The sequence below is a fragment of the Diplotaxodon limnothrissa genome, linkage group LG11, assembly GCF_057381915.1.
Source record: "Diplotaxodon limnothrissa isolate DT_005_m linkage group LG11, D_limnothrissa_male_GT1.1, whole genome shotgun sequence".
NCBI classification, from domain to species: domain Eukaryota; kingdom Metazoa; phylum Chordata; class Actinopteri; order Cichliformes; family Cichlidae; genus Diplotaxodon; species Diplotaxodon limnothrissa.
Genome location: NC_140606.1, coordinates 13,479,286 through 13,499,416, shown reverse-complemented (window position 1 = coordinate 13,499,416; position 20,131 = coordinate 13,479,286). Strand labels below are relative to the sequence as shown.

Here is a 20,131-nt window from a genome sequence, read left to right as displayed (position 1 = left end):
GTTTCCAAATCCATTTCCTGCTCTTGTCCGTCCACATCAGCCGCCGCCAACGGATCTGCTGGTTCTTATTGTGTTCTATTATGGAGGGGCGGAGGATGTGGATGTGGAGGGAGAGGAGGGGTGTGCTGGTGCACACATGCCTAAAAATGATGCGTCTCCTTTGATCTGTTCCAGTGTGAGCCACATGAACAGCAGCGCCGCAAGGCGCGCGCACACACACACACACACACACACACACACACACACACACACACACACACATACTGAGCAGGGCTATAAAAAGTGCAAAGGGCCAAACTGCAGGGCTGTGTGTGTGTGTGTGTGTGTGTGTGTGTGTGTGTGTGTGTGTGTGTGTGTGGTTGGTTTTGACTTACTCCGGCATCTTGGTTTTTCTTTTCTTTTTTTTTTTCGTCCACATGATTTTTTTCTCAGATACATTTGTAGGCTCACTGTAATATGAGCCAGTGTTTGAGGTACAGTGCTTATTAGTTTCTTATCTCAGCTAATTACCCATTAAATAACCACATGCGCGCACACACTCACACACTCCTGTTACTGGATAATTAGCAACCGGACAATTATGAATATGCATTTCCCACTGCTTAATACGCAGAAATATGAATATATCCATTCTAATTTTCTCAATTGACTTGTCATGCTTTTCATGAGGCTGATAAAGACTATTGTGGGTTTCTTCACCACAATCTGGGGATCGGAGCTTTGCTAACTAGACTGCATGTTATGGCTTCTTTTCTGAGTGAGTGAGGTATGAACAGTTACTGCGGTATTCCATGCATAGTCGGTTTGATACTTCATTAGCAGCAATTGATGCTGGTGGCCTGCAGGCGACCTCGAGAGTTGGTCCAGCAGCTGCAGCTGTGAGGTCTAATTCAGCCCTCAGTGGGGCTCTCTCAGTGCTGTGCTCTTATTGATGCTTATTTCCCATTTGTTTTTGCACATCTCCATACATTCACTTCAAGCTCAGAATTTTAAACAAGGACTTAATAAACTTTTCAATTTTTGATTCATGCATTGCTGCAGGACTGGACAGTCTGTTCTCGTTTCTCTTCGTTAGCAGCGCTGCACGCTTTGTTGTTTTCGCTGTGCCTATCCTCTCTGGCCTGTTGTGCGGAGAGGACGCTCGGAGCGGTGTGTGTCACATCAGGTGCGTCAGGATGCCCATTGGCTACCAGCCGCCGACTACAGCCATCCCGACCAATCAGCTGTCGGCGAGCTGACCTTTTCACTGCTGCCCTGACCCTGATGGGAGGTGAAGTATGTGGCTGGTAGCAGTCAGTACTGGCACAGCGGGATGAGGAGGAGGAGGAGGAAAAGGACCAGGCCTCAGGGCGAGAGATTTTCTTGGCTAGTCACTCCTGTTCCTGTCCTCCTTCCTGCTCTCAACTCCTCTTTGGCTGGAGTCATGTCAGGCTTTCTTGGCCGGTGTACACCATGTTTCACATGCGAAGACCAACTCTCGGCTCTTGTTACAAAGTCAGAAGTAGAAGAGTGTAATCACATGAGATGCGTTGTGGCTTGTCCATTGTGCTGCGTGTGTACGTGTGTTTTTGTGTTTATTTGAAACGGCGACTCGTCCCATTTCCCACTAGTCTTTTTTGTCGTCTCAGAGGTGCTTAGCAACAATCTGTCCTCCCGAACGAGAAAACAAAAATCAGAGGATGCTCGAAAATCCTCTGAAATGCAGTAATGAATATTTTAGACATAAAGGACCACTCTCCCAGCCTCCATTTGCCTGGCTCAGTCCTCCAAACAGCCCTTTTAAAGTCAAGTGATGGGGGTTAAGTTAATTATGCACATTAGGGCCAGCCTCCCTCCCTGGCTCTCTCAGTCTCTGTGTACGTGTGTGTGTGTTTGTACATGTGTGTGTACACGTGTGTGTGTGTGTGTGTGTGTGTGTGTGCGCGCTTGCACGTCCACAGGGCTGCAGCAGTGGCTTGGGATGCCAAATCTCTGCCTTTAATTAAACACAGATGCATGGAAGGAGAGACTGTCTGTCACACACACTTTTACCCGCAGCTGCATGCATGCAGACATGCATGGACAAATACACGAGTGAAGAAGATGAAAGGGCGTAACAGACTCGGTGTACGAGTGTGTGTATGTGTGTGTCTGTGTGTAAGCGGAAACAACTGCTTTCCATCTCTGCTCTGCAGCAGGATAAATATCTTAATCTAAATTAAGCTTGAAAATGATTGGCTTTCAAAGGTGCAGCAAAGTTGAATATTTAAATGTGTGTGCCTGTTTGCTGTGTAGTGTGTAAGTCACTGTAGCTATCTTGTTAGTTATCCATATATTCCTTTTTTTTTATTGTTGTCAATACGTTTTTCTTTTCTCATTTCCATACTGTTGATCTTCTCACTTGTTTACTTGTTACTTTTGCACATCATCCAGATTTCTGTTTCATTGTTCTGACGGCATTCGATCTTCCCTCACCCGACAGCTGATTGACGTAATCAATTTGCAAAGCGCAGAGGAAGCCAGTGTCTCTCACTGACAAGCCTTTGATAAAAAAAACGTCAAGACCAAAAACAGTCAAACAGAGCAGACAGTCCAGTCGCTCAAAGCAGCTCAGAGTTTTTAATTATTTTCATGTCTAAAACCATAATTGAATTGCCATAATACAGGCTTTGAGTGATCATAATAACTACGGAACACAAGCATGTTTCTAATAACATTTACTTTAGTGCTCTCTGGCTTAAGCATAGTGTTGAGGTAATTGTATTAACATTTTATTCTACTTTGTTTACTCTTCTTTTACATTTATCTGACAAATCTTATTACTAGCTGCAGATCAATGTTTTAAACAGAAAACCCCAAATGCTGGGTCTTAAAATTCTACACTGTATATTTAAAGTAAATTGAATGGACGTTTTCATATATACATTTTAGTGCGTACGTACTTAAATTTACTTTGAATTGAGCTCAGCTCAGCTGAATTTAATCCAGTTCAACCAGCTGCACCATTAAACTGTGATAATATGTTTGTGTTTAAATGAAGGTGCCGCATGTTTTTTCTTTATGAATGAGTATTGCAAAAAAAATATAATGGGGTGTTTTACACTTACATCTAACTTGCATCTCATAAATTTTCATTTTCACAATTTTAAATGTGGTTTTAAGACTTGTAAATATTATTTACTTTTTTCTCTGATTGTGTGTATGTATGTATGTATGTATTTATTTATATATATATATATATATATACACACCTGCTTCATCACATATACGATTTAATTTAGTCTAATTGCTGATCCTGCACAGTGCTTTTCATGTAGAAGGAGGGCGCTTGCTCTCCTTGAAAGCCTTAAATTCCGAACCTCTTTCTGTCCTCTTTGTCTCTCGGTCTCTCCCATGCCGCAGCAACTGTCTCATTTTTCATTAGAGGATTGCCCCATTATTTCATTTCTTGTGATAAAATGACAAAAGATTACTCTCGAGAAATACTAAATACAGAGCCGGACCGATGGGATCTCCCCTCATATGTAACACCGCCGCGCTATGGCTGAAGGCTTCATATTTCCTATTTCTCTCTCTATTATATATATCTGGCAGAGTTGTAGATACAAGGACTTGGTGTGTATGTGTGCGTTTGTGTGTGTGTTGTGTTATATTCTAGGTTTCCAATCTGATCAGACACCACTGGCTGGTCAGCAGACATTGCTGCTTCTTAGTCTCCTTTTTAAAAATAAATAAATAAATAAATAAATAAGAAAGGCTTATTTTAGCGGGAAAAATTGAGGAAAATTCGTTGTACCACTGACAGAAATGTCAGCAAGTTAGGGGCAGAATAACTTCTCTCACAGAGTGAAAGAAGAGGAGGGCAAACGCAGCAAACAGGCCACAGATGGCTAACTGGGAATTAGAAAACAAAACAAAACGGAAAGCATAATAAATAAATAAACAGTAACTGCACCATATCTTTATCTAAGATGATTCATATTTTATTTCAAAACAGTGCCCGCATTGGTCACATTTTTCAGTAGTGGATAATAGAAAATGTAAAGATACGGGCGGTGAAATATGAGTCGGTTTGGGAAGGTAAGAATGAGAAAAGATTAGCTTGAGATTAGAATAAGAGAGATGGAGGAGGGCAAAGAGTCTTGTGGTGTGTGTGTGTGTGTGTGTGTGTGTGTGTGTGTGTGTGTGTGTGTGTGTGTGTGTGTGTGTGTGTGTGAGAGAGAGAGAGAGTAGTTTTCAGAGTGCAGGTCTGTGTGTTTGTCAGCGTGTGTGTGAGAGAAGAATGATCTTATACACTCCCACCCCACTTTGTTTTCTGCCTACCTCCACACCGGTAGAGATTGGACATCCTTGACTGACCTATTCAGCCGCACTTCCACCTGCCCACGCGTAGATTTTATTGTCTCCGAGTTATCAATCTTTGACCTCCTCTCATAACCTAAAGTCAGACGTACGCCACCTGATGAATCAGAAAATTCTCGTTTGCACAGTCTAATTTTCATGCCTTACAAACTAATAAGCATATGTTTGTTTTAAGATACTGACACCTTTGGTTTTTTTGCATATTCATTTGCCTGTTTGTATCAAATAACCCACCTCGAGCTGAGCTCCCGCTGTTGTTTATTCAGTGAAGCTGTTTTTCTCGACTTTCCCGCTGCAAGTCCTTCAATAGTTCAGAGACTAGCAAACCGTCCCCTGAGTGGCCCTCTGTCTTTAATTTAACAAGATACCCACCAAGGAGACTTGTTTTTGGCTGCTCCCCTCCATCCTGAGATTCATTAAGGCCGGCCCACGGTGAGGGAGACCCAGCCAGGCATTAGCATAACCTCTGCAGAGCGACACAAGGAGCCCTGGGTCAGTGGAAACTTACAGATCAAATGCTCCCAGTTACCTCCAAACTTGGACTCTGTTTAACCACCAGTAAGAACCAGTAGCCCTGGGGATATGTTACTGGGCTAAAACCAACATTAGCAACAGGCACACCCATTTCCTTTTATATTTATACCTCTTGTACTCTGCGCTCTGTTTTTTAGCAACTTAAACCTCACTCCTTTTATTATTTGTTATTAATCCCTAGGCAGGAGGGACTCAGTTAGCATTTGCAATTTTGAATGCATTTCTTTTATTATTATTATTATTTTAAATTTATTTACATTTATTTATATTTATTTATTGTTTTAGTTATCCTGAGTGGGTGAGTGCAGTGTTCACATCCCTGGTAAGAAAAGCTGCACAGGTGCTTTGAAAGGCTAGGATCACCAGTTTCAAAGTGTTTTTATAAAGAATGTTTGGTTAACAGGTAATGTTAATATATTATTTAATATATTGTTTAATGCACAATTCTCATTTATCCACCTTTTTTTTGTTATTGTTATCAGTGTATGTTTGTCTTTATTGACACATGCATTGGCTATGTGTAGAATTATGCACTGGCGTGTTTTCAAGGATTTACAAAGATTTTTTGAAAGCAAGGGGAAGGTGATGTCTGTGAAGGTGACTCAAGTGTGATATGTGTAAGCACACAAAGAATGTACTCCTGTGTTTTCCTCATTAACACAGAGAGCTGACCTCGTGTTTGCTACAATAACACCAGAATTTTTGTTTTTCGTGTTCATCATTCTGTCGGTGTTTCTGAGCACACACTCTCAAGATCCGAAAGGGTGTGTCATCAGAGTGTAATGTTCTGGTGACATTACATGACATTACATGTGGAAAGGTCATTTCAGTCTTACAGCTGCTGCCAGTATGTAATCCACTAGACAGCAGTTTGGATCCGATATCATAAAAAAGCCATTAGACATTACTTTGTGTTCATATAAAAGGCTCTCTGTTGTTTTTATCATTGTGGTATGAAGTGTCCTTTTCGCAGCGCTGCTCTGATGGCATCTGCTTTGCTTTAGAGGAGAGCTGAGCGATTCACAGTGACGGACGTGGTCGGCTCATCACGCAGGGCTGATTTACTTTAAGTTCGGCTGCATTTGTGTTGCTTCAGATGTGTCACGGGATCACGCTGACGTTGCTATAGCATGCTGTTGTTTTGGGCACTAAGAAAGTAAAGCACTGGGATAAGGCATGACGAATAATGCTCTCTGACAGACAGGGCCTGTTGTTGGTGGACATAGCTGGCACAGGCTGTGACTGCTGTGTGTGTGTGTGTGTGTGTGTGTGTGTGTGTGTGAGTGTGAGGCCATAAGTTAGTTACATGAAAAGAAATGGAATACAGGCTTTCCATGGAATTTCTCCCCTGATTGTTTTCCGCCACTCTCATAAAGCTGTTTAACAGAGACATTGAAAGCACTTCAGCAGCTACTTGGATTTACATGGATTAAATTGCCTTGTGTAAATGAGATTACTCTTACCTTGTGTTTACATTTTTCCATGCCAGCTATGGCCAGAGGCCTTAAGTTTTTCAGCTTATGTGTCTGTCCCATTCTTGTGAATGTAACGTCCCGAATGAGGGTTGTTTTCTTAGAACAAGGCACAAATTAATTAATTATGAGAAAACAGAACTGACTAATGGGATAAATTGATAAAGTTTTGGCATTTTTATATACACAAGGTTATTCCATGACAAATTAAGAATATAAAAGCCCTGGAGTTGAACACAAGTGTTGAAGCTGCTGGATTTTCACTAGAACTCTCAATATGAGGCCCAAAGAGATGTGAGTGCAAATGAAGGAGGCCATCAGTAGGCTGAAAAATCCCAAACCAAATAAACTTACCAGCTTATAGCATAAGCTTTTGGAGAGGATACATTAACAAGATGTCACAGAACTAAAGGGCACGATGACAGAGTTATTTCTGTGTTTAAGATAAGCAAATTCACAACATCTAACTAAGTCCAGATTACTCTCAAGGAGGCAATGGTGTCATTGTACATGTCTACAATCATGAATGTAAAGACAGAAGCCACTGGTTAAACTCAAGAACAGGAACACCATAAGAGCTTGCACAGTTCAGGGAAAAAAAACAAATCTTTGGACAGATGAAACCAAAGTTAACTTGCACCAGAATCATGGGAAGAGAAAAGTATGGAGAAGGAAAGAAACAGCTCATGATCCGAAGCATAGCACACTTTCTGTCAAACATGATTGAGGCAGTGTTGTAGCAATGTGAATGTGTGGCTTGCCAATGGAACTGGGTCAGTAGTGCTGATTAATAATGTGACTTCTGATAAAAGTAGCAGGATGAATTGTGAAGTGTACAGGGCTATACTCTCTGCCCAAATTCAGTGCTGCAGAGCCGATCAGAAACCTTTTGCCAGAAGCTGACATAGTCAGCATTAACCTAGCATCTTTTTCATTAATGTGCCAAAGCAGCAAAGACATGGGATATTCTTCAGTCGCCAAGTCAGTCACCTGATCTCAACCTAACAGAGCATCTCACCTAGTCGACTATTAAATACATGACTGAAAGAAAGACCCACAAACAAGTAGCATCTTAGAGTAGCTGCAGTAAATGCCTAGCAGAACGAGGGAGGAAATACAGAATTTGGTGATGCCCGTGAATTCTAGACGTCAGGCTAGAGCCCATCCCAGCTGTTATAGGGCGAGAGGCAGGGTACACCCTGGACAGTTTGCCAGTCTTTCACAGCCAGGGAACAGAGAGAGAGACAACCATTCATGCTCATACACCTACAGCCAAATTAGAATTACCAATTAACCTAACACACGCATGTTTGTGGACTGTGGGAGGAAGCCTGATTAACCAGAGAACCCACGCAGACACGGGGAGACCATGCAAGCTCCACACAGCAATGCTCCATCCTGAATTTGACCCAGAACCTTCTTGCTGGGAGGCAGCAGTGCTCGCCACCACACCACCGTGTTGCCCTAAATGAAGATTAACTTGATTTTAAAAAACCTGCAACTAAAAACGTGAATGATGAATAAACATTTTGGGGGAAATTGGTTGAATTCTTGCAATTAAATGAATTTGCTTTTTTTCCCACTTTCTTTTGTTAATTTATATGCCTAATTTTTTAATGCGATTGTTCATGTTATATTTATAATACCAATGCGTAAAAAAACACTTATAATTTGGAACAACTTTTGCACTTACCAGATGGAACAAGTGTTCATGTAATGAATCTACATAGTTAATAGCTAAAGACCGATGAAGTCATGTTAAAGTATCAACAAATGCCATGAACAGGTGCAGTTGTTTTCTTGAGCCGTTACCATCTCTGGCTAAATCACAGTTTTGAGTCCAGTAAAAGAGCCAGTGAGAGACCTCCCTCTCAACAACTGCTGTTCTGTCACATGACCAAACCAAATGAGAAATCCCTCTAGGCTCGCCAACCACTTGTGTAGCAACTACACTGAAAAAAATGTTTTGTTCAATTTACTCAATTTTTTTATGACAAGTGGTTGCACGAAATAAATTTGTTTGAATCCAGAAATATTTTTTAAGTACACTGAATTTAATTTAAGCGAGTAAAACCAACATATATTTTTAAGCTACTTTAACTTAACTGTTGTGGATACGTCTTAGTCAAATATTATTAGTAAGTCCAACTAAGGTCGTGTTAAATGTACCAGAATAATTTGTTTCCTTTACACTTATATCCCAAACTTATATTCAAATCAATCAAATTGTTAATTTCTCTCTATTTCAATTAAGTTAAGTTTACTTAAAAAATATTGCTTACCCTGATTTGTAGTTTTTAAAAACGTCAATAATGAAAACTACAACATTCTTTCACATCATTTATTAATGCAAAATTTGTTGCAAACAGAATAAGAATCCACATCTCTAAGGGAAATTGCTGCAATTTGTATAATACAAATTACAAAACTTTTGCCTATGAACTAGTAGCTTTAAAAAGCTGTATTCAAACAAAACAGAAACAACAGACAAGAGAAATGTTAACCAATGTTTCTCTTCCTCTAAAAAAGAAAAAAAAAAACCAAACTCCTTACATAAAAGAATAAAACACTACCAGCAGTATAATGTATCACAATTAGAAACTGATGCATCCACAAACTAACCAGTTTCAGACTTGCTGTTCTGCGATCCATATTTAGAAATTGCATTTTAATAAGGTAATTAGACTTAAAATTAAACTTGTGTTTTCCTTACTGCTTATTGACCACTGTCTTTCCATTCTAGTCCTTCCTTGAAGATTCTGAATGTTTTACATATTTTCTGACCTAACATACTCGCTTCAAAACAATTAATAGTCTTTAAAGTGTTACCAGTGTGCTGCAGTGTGGTAATCATGAATGGTTTTTTTTGTTTTTTTTATCCGGTTGAGTTAACACTGATTATACGCAGGGCAGCAGCTATAACTGAATAATTACAAAGTTGCTCTTCAAGCTACTCAAATGTACCACACGTGAAACATTCATTATTGAAAGTTAAAATGTTCAATCGAAACATAACACAGAACAAATGATGGTTGTACAAGAGTTTCACTCCTATTCACAAGAGCACCAGTCATTGGTAATTTACATAACAGCATTCTCTTGATGTGTTATTTTAGAAATCTTCCTATCCAGTAGCAATTTTGTTCTTCAGCCCAAAGACTTTGGGGGAGAGCTTTTCACCATCGAATCCCATCAACACTTTCTAAATGAATTCATAATAGTCCTTCAATTCCTTGGGGAAGGCTAGGTTTAGTGCATAGATTACTCCAAGCATCAATGCACAAGCTTGCGCCAGAGATCCAATGTTGTCCATGACTATCTCCCCTTCAACAAATATTCCAATGTCATCATAATGTCCATTTTGTCCATCCTCCCTGTTGATGACATAAATGCCCATGGTGTGCTTCTTCAGGTCTCTCTGGATATCATCTCCTTCAATGTCCTAAACATTTAATAAAAAGGTAAAAGAAAAAACAATTAACTCTACAATTAAATTCCAATCTAGTCGTTTGTGTGTGTGTGTGTGTGTGTGTGTGTGTGTGTGTGTGTGTGTGTGTGTGTGTGTGTGTGTAATACACACACACACATACGGGTCTATGTGGTATGGCGGGACTATACTACGTCAATCCGCCCGGTGGTGGTTTAAGTGGACTACCCTTTTGAAAGGACTTAGAGCCAAGGGAGCGAGGTTAAAGTGTTCGAAAAAATCTGAAAAAAATTTGGGTCACTTCAGACCTCATACACTCCCTATAGAAGTCTAGATACACTGATACACACCAACCAGACTCTATTGTGTTTTCTGGAGACATTGTCCACTTGACAACAATGTGTTTTATGAGGTCCAAAAAAAACAATATTGGGTCTTTAAAGGGACAATGATGTAATATGTAAATAGCTCATCATTACCATGAATACACATCTGACAGGACACAGGATTACTGGAACATCATTTTATTAGTGTTCTTGGATCTGAACATTAATTTTAACCATAAATAAAAAAAGAAATCTATGGACAAAAATGCCCACGCTTCCCACAGAAATATAAAAATATAGAACAGAAAAATTAAAAACATTTAAAATGAATTTTAATAGTTTAAAGGTAAATATTAAGGGGAGAAAATATGCATTTATAATTTTTTATTTTAAATATAACCCGTCAAAAAAAACCCTAAATAAATTAAATGTAAAAATTATGAAATACAAACTACTTCTGTATTTAACAAGAACTTTTTTTTCTTTAAACAGAACATCAGTGTTAACAACAATTGGCAATCTGACCAAGATGTAAAACCACAGCTCTCTAAACAGTTATTTTAGTTCATTTTTTTCTGCCTTTTTGCAGTTAATCCTCTGTTTCTTACAAAATCTCTTATGTTTTGAACTGTTCTTCCTGCCAACACCGGATCTTCTACCAATTTGCAATGACTGCATTCATTTTTGGTGGCTAGTTTCCCTTCGTTTATGTGGTCTTTCAAATGCCTCATCACTGCAGCAACCTCAGCCTTGGACCACATGTTTTTGGGAGCTCTTCGGGAATTGTGGGATTGAGCAGCATTTTTCTCTGGAAGATATATAAAGTAGTAGTAGTTAAAACAAACAAAAAACCAAACAAAAAAAACAAAAAACATTTGCTTGTTAAAAGAATGGATGCTACCCTGTACTAACTTCTGAAATGTGTTGCTACCATCAATATCAAAACGAGCTAAAATTCTGTTTGAAAATTTATCAAATTTCTAAAATGAGACAACATTTAGTGTTCCGCTGTGAATAAAAGACTGAATAAAAAGTTGAATAAAAGTCTCTTGATGCATGCTCAATCATCCAGGTAAGTAAATCCCAAAACGTTGATTCTGTTAATCTGGACGTAGCGTTTTCAGTGGGAGAAACATTTTGTCACTCATCCAAGTGACTTTTTGCCACCACTCTGCAGTTTGCCATATGTTGCAAAGTGATGAAACAATAATAAGCTTCGAGAACCAACTGCACCCCTTACCTTCAGAGGGAGCAGCAGTCTCACTTGCTGCAGGCATTGTGAGTAGTCCTTCATCTGCTGATTACACAATTTGATTAAGTTTTAATATTTGTAACAAACATTTTATCCACAGAAACCAAGCTAGTGGTAACTTACCACAATCTACAGTGTCTTGGGGCTGCGCTGTGTTTGTGGAATCAGCTACTGCATGTACAGGCTCACTGGTGCCACACGCCGACATTGTGAGTGATGTGTCATCATCATCTGATTCACTCTCACTGTCCTTTGTTTCAGCATCACTTAATGCAATTTCATCTGAGAAATTGTGGGGGAAAAAAACCAAAAAAACCAAACACATACAACCCCCCCAAAAACCTCACATTAACAACGAGATATGACAAAAAACAGAGCAAATACTGGAAATTATAGTACATAGTTTTACTATTTAAGGCCTGCTGCTGGGTTGTTGCCCTCCTATGGCCTACTCCACATCCAGGTAGCACCTCCATGCTCTGGACACTACACTAACAGACACAGCAAACCTTCTTGCCACAGCTCACATTGATGTGCTACGCTAGATGAGCTGCACTACCTGAGCCACTTGTGTGGGTTGTAGACTGTCTCATGCTACCACTAAAATGAAATCACCGCCAGCATTCAAAAGTGACCATAACATCAGCCAGAAAGAATAAGTGCTGAGAAGTGGTCTGTGGTCACCACCTGCAGAACCAGTCCTTTATTATGGTGAATTGACTATAATTTCCACTTGTTGTCTACTCTATTTGCAAAACAGCATGTGAAACTGGTTGTCAGTGTTACTTCCTAAGTGAACAGTTTGATATAACAGAAGTGTGACTGACTTGGAGTAACATCGCATCGTTTAAGTGTTCCCTTTATTATTTTGAGCAGTTTATGTTATGGAATGGGGAATTGAGGACAATCCCAAGTATACCATTTTTACAAGGTCCTGCACCAATGAGGTAATACTACATTTCTTTAATTAGACGTGACCACCCATTAATTAAAAAGGGAGCAGTGTTCATTTCAGCTAGTCTTAACTTGTTGAACTCCATTAATGCTTTTTACTATATAATGTACCTATTCACTAAATGTCTCACCTTTGCACTTATAGCCAAGCCACTTGAGGGAGGAAACCAGTCCCACACACTGAATGCACTTGTCCAAAGATGATATTGTTGTGCACACCAGACGATGATTGTGACACTGTTAGCAAAATATTGCAACATTTATTTGTTTTGGACAGTTGGAAAGGTGAGGTGTTTTCAATTCAGTTGCAGATATCAACTAATAAACTTCGTCCATGTAAATCACATCACACCCAGGTGACTGCCAAACACACACACACACACACACAGCATCCATAAGGAATGATGATAGATTAAATTATTAGTTCATTAAGTGGTACACTGGATTATATTTACCCTTTCAGGCTCTGGATGTTTCAGGTCCAGATCATTGTTTGGAAAGCTGTTTGGTTGTGGCTTTAGGCAGCTCACAGTCTTCTGAATCTGGCTGGTCTCAGTCTTCGTGTGTAACAGATAGAGAATGAAGACAAAAGAACAGTAATCTGACAGTTACTAAAAATGCATCACTCAAGAGGATGAATAGACCATTTCACTATCGGCAAATAGCGTAAGGTACACATCGTGCATGAGAAACATTCATTAAAATCTGTCCTAGGTCAATGTTACCTCTTCAAAATCTTGCACTGAAGAAGAATGCATGGCTTCTGAGCCTTGCTGAGGCATTTCTTCATCAAGATCCTGCAACAAAGAAAAGATGGCACAAAGATTAGACCAAGTGCTCTTCTTGCAACTGTACTGGGCAGGCCTGTGCTTCTGTTTTTAATTTGCATGTGTGTGTGGGGGGGGGGGGGGCCTTTCCACTCAAGAAATGTTTTCTTCTGAAAAAAATACTGGCTACAATAGTTAACAACTGATTCCTTTGCAATCATCCATCCTCTTCCACTTATCCTTATCAGGATTGTGGGGTAGCAGTTTTGGGGCCTATACCAGCTACCATAGGGCAGTACAACCTGGACAGATCACCAGTCTAACATGGAAGGACAAGCATTTGCATTCACACCAAAGGGCAGTTTTGAATCACCAGTTAACCTAACCCCATAAGCTACATCTTTGGACTGTGGGAAGAAGCCAGAGTACACAGCCAGAGAGAGCCCATGCACTAAAGCAGTAAAAAGTGCCTAAAACAAGTTAAGAAGTTGTATAGTACTATCTATCTTAATGTTCAAGCCTGAGTTTCAAAAAATTTCAACATAGAAACAAAGCACATGCAGTCAGTTCTGCATGCTGTAGGTCAAACTGTCAAGACATACGAGAAGACCCCTCCTAAAACCAGAGTGATGTCACCATGAAGCAAACTTTGACGGAGTCCCCCAATAACAGTGTGGTCCTCCTAAGTCACATTTGGGTGGTTAACACACACACACACACACACACACTCAGATGTTATCCAGACTTGCACTTTGAAACAATGAAAAGGACCTACAAGCCACAGTCCATGTAAATCACATCACACCCAGGTGACTGCCAAACACACACACACAGCATCCATAAGGAATGATGATAGATTAAATTATTAGTTCATTAAGTGGTACACTGGATTATATTTACCCTTTCAGGCTCTGGATGTTTCAGGTCCAGATCATTGTTTGGAAAGCTGTTTGGTTGCGGCTTTAGGCAGCTCACAGTCTTCTGAATCTGGCTGGTCTCAGTCTTCGTGTGTAACAGATAGAGAATGAAGACAAAAGAACAGTAATCTGACAGTTACTAAAAATGCATCACTCAAGAGGATGAATAGACCATTTCACTATTGGCAAATAGCGTAAGGTACACATCGTGCATGAGAAACATTCATTAAAATCTGTCCTAGGTCAATGTTACCTCTTCAAAATCTTGCACTGAAGAAGAATGCATGGCTTCTGAGCCTTGGTGAGGCATTTCTTCATCAAGATCCTGCAACAAAGAAAAGATGGCACAAAGATTAGACCAAGTGCTCTTCTTGCAACTGTACTGGGCAGTCCTGTGCTTCTGTCTTTAATTTGCATGTGTGTGTGTGTGTGTGTGTGTGTGTGGGGGGGGGGGGGGCTTTCCACTCAAGAAATGTTTTCTTCTGAAAAAAATACTGGCTACAATAGTTAACAACTGATTCCTTTGCAATCATCCATCCTCTTCCACTTATCCTTATCAGGATTGTGGGGTAGCAGTTTTGGGGCCTATACCAGCTACCATAGGGCAGTACAACCTGGACAGATCGCCAGTCTAACATGGAAGGACAAGCATTTGCATTCACACCAAAGGGCAGTTTTGAATCACCAGTTAACCTAACCCCATAAGCTACATCTTTGGACTGTGGGAAGAAGCCAGAGTACACAGCCAGAGAGAGCCCATGCACTAAAGCAGTAAAAAGTGCCTAAAACAAGTTAAGAAGTTGTATAGTACTATCTATCTTAATGTTCAAGCCTGAGTTTCAAAAAATTTCAACATAGAAACAAAGCACATGCAGTCAGCTCTGCATGCTGTAGGTCAAACTGTCAAGACATACGAGAAGACCCCTCCTAAAACCAGAGTGATGTCACCATGAAGCAAACTTTGACGGAGTCCCCCAATAACAGTGTGGTCCTCCTAAGTCACATTTGGGTGGTTAACACACACACACACACACTCAGATGTTATCCAGACTTGCACTTTGAAACAATGAAAAGGACCTACAAGCCACGGTCCATGTAAATCACATCACACCCAGGTGACTGCCAAACACACACACACACAGCATCCATAAAGAATGATGATAGATTAAATTATTAGTTCATTAAGTGGTACACTGGATTATATTTACCCTTTCAGGCTCTGGATGTTTCAGGTCCAGATCATTGTTTGGAAAGCTGTTTGGTTGCGGCTTTAGGCAGCTCACAGTCTTCTGAATCTGGCTGGTCTCAGTCTTCGTGTGTAACAGATAGAGAATGAAGACAAAAGAACAGTAATCTGACAGTTACTAAAAATGCATCACTCAAGAGGATGAATAGACCATTTCACTATCGGCAAATAGCGTAAGGTACACATCGTGCATGAGAAACATTCATTAAAATCTGTCCTAGGTCAATGTTACCTTTTCAAAATCTTGCACTGAAGAAGAATGCATGGCTTCTGAGCCTTGCTGAGGCATTTCTTCATCAAGATCCTGCAACAAAGAAAAGATGGCACAAAGATTAGACCAAGTGCTCTTCTTGCAACTGTACTGGGCAGGCCTGTGCTTCTGTTTTTAATTTGCATGTGTGTGTGTGTGTGTGTGGGGGGGGGGCTTTCCACTCAAGAAATGTTTTCTTCTGAAAAAAATACTGGCTACAATAGTTAACAACTGATTCCTTTGCAATCATCCATCCTCTTCCACTTATCCTTATCAGGATTGTGGGGTAGCAGTTTTGGGGCCTATACCAGCTACCATAGGGCAGTACAACCTGGACAGATCACCAGTCTAACATGGAAGGACAAGCATTTGCATTCACACCAAAGGGCAGTTTTGAATCACCAGTTAACCTAACCCCATAAGCTACATCTTTGGACTGTGGGAAGAAGCCAGAGTACACAGCCAGAGAGAGCCCATGCACTAAAGCAGTAAAAAGTGCCTAAAACAAGTTAAGAAGTTGTATAGTACTATCTATCTTAATGTTCAAGCCTGAGTTTCAAAAAATTTCAACATAGAAACAAAGCACATGCAGTCAGCTCTGCATGCTGTAGGTCAAACTGTCAAGAAATACGAGAAGACCCCTCCTAAAACCAGAGTGATGTCACCATGAAGCAAACTTTGACGGAGTCTCCCAATAACAGTGTGGTCCTCCTAAGTCACATTTGGGTGGTTAACACACACACACACACACACACACACTCAGATGTTATCCAGACTTGCACTTTGAAACAATGAAAAGGACCTACAAGCCACGGTCCATGTAAATCACATCACACCCAGGTGACTGCCAAACACACACACACACAGCATCCATAAAGAATGATGATAGATTAAATTATTAGTTCATTAAGTGGTACACTGGATTATATTTACCCTTTCAGGCTCTGGATGTTTCAGGTCCAGATCATTGTTTGGAAAGCTGTTTGGTTGCGGCTTTAGGCAGCTCACAGTCTTCTGAATCTGGCTGGTCTCCGTCTTCGTGTGTAACAGATAGAAAATGAATATACAGTGCATTTTTGAAGAGGCTTTTGAAACATTAAATAAACTGTATGAGAAAGATAAGTTTCAAGCTATTGTCTTTAAAATATTCACTGTCATGTATAGAGAATTTAAGGCCCTATGATTAAGAGACAAATAGTCAGTGTGATTTCTTTATTTTTTAAGCCATTGCTAAAGGAGTAAAACAATCACCTGTAGCAGCAACGAACTGTCACTAGGGCCCATTTATCTTCAAGGGACAAAATTTAAAATGAATCTAACTAAAGAGGCTACACAGCAAAATCTCCAGTGTTAAATTAACACTAGAGAGTGTCTATATGGGTCCACACAACACTGTTGAGTGTTGAATTAACACTTTTGACAGTGTTATATGTTTAAAAGTAACCTAGTCAGTTTTGAAGATTAACAAAGACTAACACTGAGCAGTGCTGATTTTCTAACACTGGAATATTTCTAACATTTTGAGTTATTTTCCAGTGTTAGAAAATCAGCACTGCTCAGTGTTAGCCATTGTTAATCTTCAAAACTGACTAGGTTACTTTTAAACATATAACACTGTCAAAAGTGTTAATTTAACACTCAACAGTGTTGTATTTAACACTCAGAGGTGTGGACCCTTATAGACACTCTCCAGTGTTAATTTAACACTGGAGATTTTGCTGTGTAGAATCACATTAAACATCAATCACTGTTAAAATTTAGAAACCGAAAGCCATTTTTTATTTCTGCATACCTGCTGATATTTTTTTAGTGCTTTTAGAGGGCTTTGATGTGGCAGCCATCACAATTGCCTGTTTTCCATTAGTACCTACCCCTGTTTTTCCAGTAGGTTATAGTACCATGTAGTTTTTCAGTAACTACTGCACCAAGGTTCCAAGTGATCCAAAGTGATCAGAAAATTTGACATAGACTGAATGCCACCAGGTGGCTGGTCAATGGTGTCACTCGATAAGTTATGAGTGCGCCTCCTTCGTGAAAATCCAAGCCATCATTTTTGAAACTCTGAAATGTTTGAAATAGCGACCAAAATTAACAGCGTGATCCCTGAATTGAACACTAAAGTATAGACTGAGCAGCAGGCATTTTGTCACCTTGACGTCCATGCTTGCTGTGGCATTTATATCACTGGATGCTCGGCTGCATTGCTATAGTTACCCCAGGCACAGTAGGTGATACTCAATTTCAGTGAAAAACTAGATGCCCTAAGTCACGTTAAGCCAATTTGAGTAGGTACAAATGTAAAAATGGCTTAGGGTATGCAATTTATCAGTTCCAAAAAGTACAATTGTAGAAATACCTTGCATCTCCAGAGCCAATCCGAGTCACCATAATTATAGTCTATTTCTTCGCCTGGACTTATGTCTCTGCTTGCAAATAAGCATAGATGGGGCTTTCCATTGATATTTAATATTTTCATCTTAGCACTTGGACTGATGTGGTTGTCGTTGACAAGTCTGCCTAATGACCCATCTTCTTGAGATGCATCCACACTGTGGGGTTAGGCAAAAAAGTATTAGCTTAACTAGTTAGTTAGGAAGCTTTTTTTTTCATAAATCAAAAGCAATGTGTCATTTAATCTTAATCAAACTACACTGATATAATACGCACCACCAGAGTTTTCCATCAAACTTGAATTCAAACATGAACACCTTCAGGCTGTCATGATAAACTCTGTGTCTCCGCTCACATTCTTCTTTTGTTATGAGTTTACCTCTGTATTCCAAAAGAAAGTCTCCTTTTTGGAATGGAACAGTCGTGAAAATGCCCCGACCTGAATTGCAGAGGCATACCAAGTGAGTGACAAAAGACAAAGTGAAAAACTCCAAATCTAATCCAAACTAAAGACCAACTTACCTTTGAAGGCATTTATGTAGTGGATATCAAGTCCCAGTTTGTCCCTTCCAGCAGAAACATGACAGACTGCATCCTCCCGTGGAGGAATGCGTCTCCTTCGCATGTTCTCCTGTACGATTGGCTGTATTACCAAAGCATATAAAGTATTACGATTATCGTCATCATTGTCATCATCATCAGTAGTAGCAGAACTAGCAGTAGTGTAGTTTACAGCATAAACACAGCTGACTTATTCATAGTGCTAATTTATGCCTTCTTTTAAAATGTTAAAGGCCTAGTACTCAAAATGGCGACATGTGACATTTCTGTAATGGCGACTGCAGAGAGTGATACAAGTACTGAGAAAGCTTAGGCATCAAAACTGTAAGAAGTTTTTTCTTCAGGCATATAAATAAATACACGACTAAATACACTTATACCCTTGCTTTTATTTTAGGGCTGTCAGCAGAATGGACAGACATTGGACAAACTGCCCGAAATTAGCTAACAGCGACATCAGGGATTTTGACTCAGACTGCGCTGGTTTAATTGTTAATCGCGTTAGTCGCGATGTCGGCATTAACACGTTTAAGCCACAATAATGCTTTAACACCGAGTAAATCCTAACACGGGTTAGCCCGCTTTATCGCGTTGACGCGGTTAGTCGTCAGCCCTATTTTATTTACTCAATGACAAACGCTGGGGCCGTTTTACTTCTTCAAAGACTCACTAACAGTCCATAAAGCATAAATTAAACCAGTTTAATATAGGCCTGTGCACCTATAATTTCATATAGTATTAAAGTCATGGTGCATTTTACATTAAAAAAGGCTTACCTTTGTGTTTTTAATCCGTCTTCGTATTGCCGTCGACATACACTTGTTAAAGGGCACGCGCGCGAAAGTTGTGGCGCCGTTTCCTGTAGGTACCGCCTATATATATAGCCTACCAATCACAATGACTTCCGGCCGTGTGTATTGAAAATGTGTATTAAATTGCAGTACCTACACACATCCACTCTAACTCGAAACGTCGCTGTGCAATACACTGGAATACACAAAAATCAGGTGAGGGGTATAGGTGGACTTTTAAGAAAATCAGAAAATCTTTTAATTATAGTTTAATAAATGAATTTACACTACAGTTTAAGCAAATACAGGTCAAAAGATAAATAATGACCTCATAAGAAGTAGAAAAAATTATTATTTAGACACTTAAAAATGCATTTACAAGTCATGTTTTAGGGGGACACATGAATACACAGCAAAAAGTCGAAATGTCCCCGGAGCCCAGGTACAGCGCAGGTCAAATGTCAATCCATACCACATAGACGCACTCACACACACAGATATCTATCTAAAAAGTGTGTGTATAGATGACTTGCTTACAATGACTTAAATGACTTACAAAGAACTCCCGAATAAGGCTTCCGTCCTCTTCACCAAGGTAGAGGCAAAGTGCCCTGAGAACTGCTTCCCTTTTCACTTTAACATCACTTTCAGCCTGTTTAAAGAGAGTTGCTGATTAAACCAATTTGGAAAAAAGAACAATGTCTGACATTCGCAATAAGTAAATTTTATCATATGTCAGTTCAAACATAGTAAATAAAATTTATATATGAAATTTCAAAATTTAGATTGCTTGGCTGGTCACCTAAAACGGCTTATTGGACTCACCAGTGACCTGCCACTTAAGACAAAAGAAATCCAAATAGAATTTGCAATATTCAGATTTACCTCTTGCATGATCTGCA

General features: G+C 39.7%; 2 protein-coding genes across 2 annotated transcripts in view; one reads left to right on the top strand and one right to left on the bottom strand.

Moving 5' to 3' along the window:
* Nucleotides 1–20,131, top strand: part of znf407 (zinc finger protein 407) — a 169,656-nt gene that overhangs the window by 41,003 nt on the left and 108,522 nt on the right. The gene's annotated exons all lie outside the window — the stretch shown is intronic.
* LOC146622441 (histone-lysine N-methyltransferase set-1-like) lies at nucleotides 16,393–19,530 on the bottom strand. Its single transcript, XM_085365136.1, has 4 exons — nucleotides 18,400–19,530; nucleotides 18,154–18,316; nucleotides 17,843–18,035; nucleotides 16,393–16,521 (listed from the first exon to the last, which is right to left on the bottom strand). Exons 1-4 carry the CDS (start codon nucleotides 18,500–18,502, stop codon nucleotides 16,393–16,395), a joined length of 588 nt encoding a protein of 195 aa, XP_085221262.1. The 5' UTR covers nucleotides 18,503–19,530.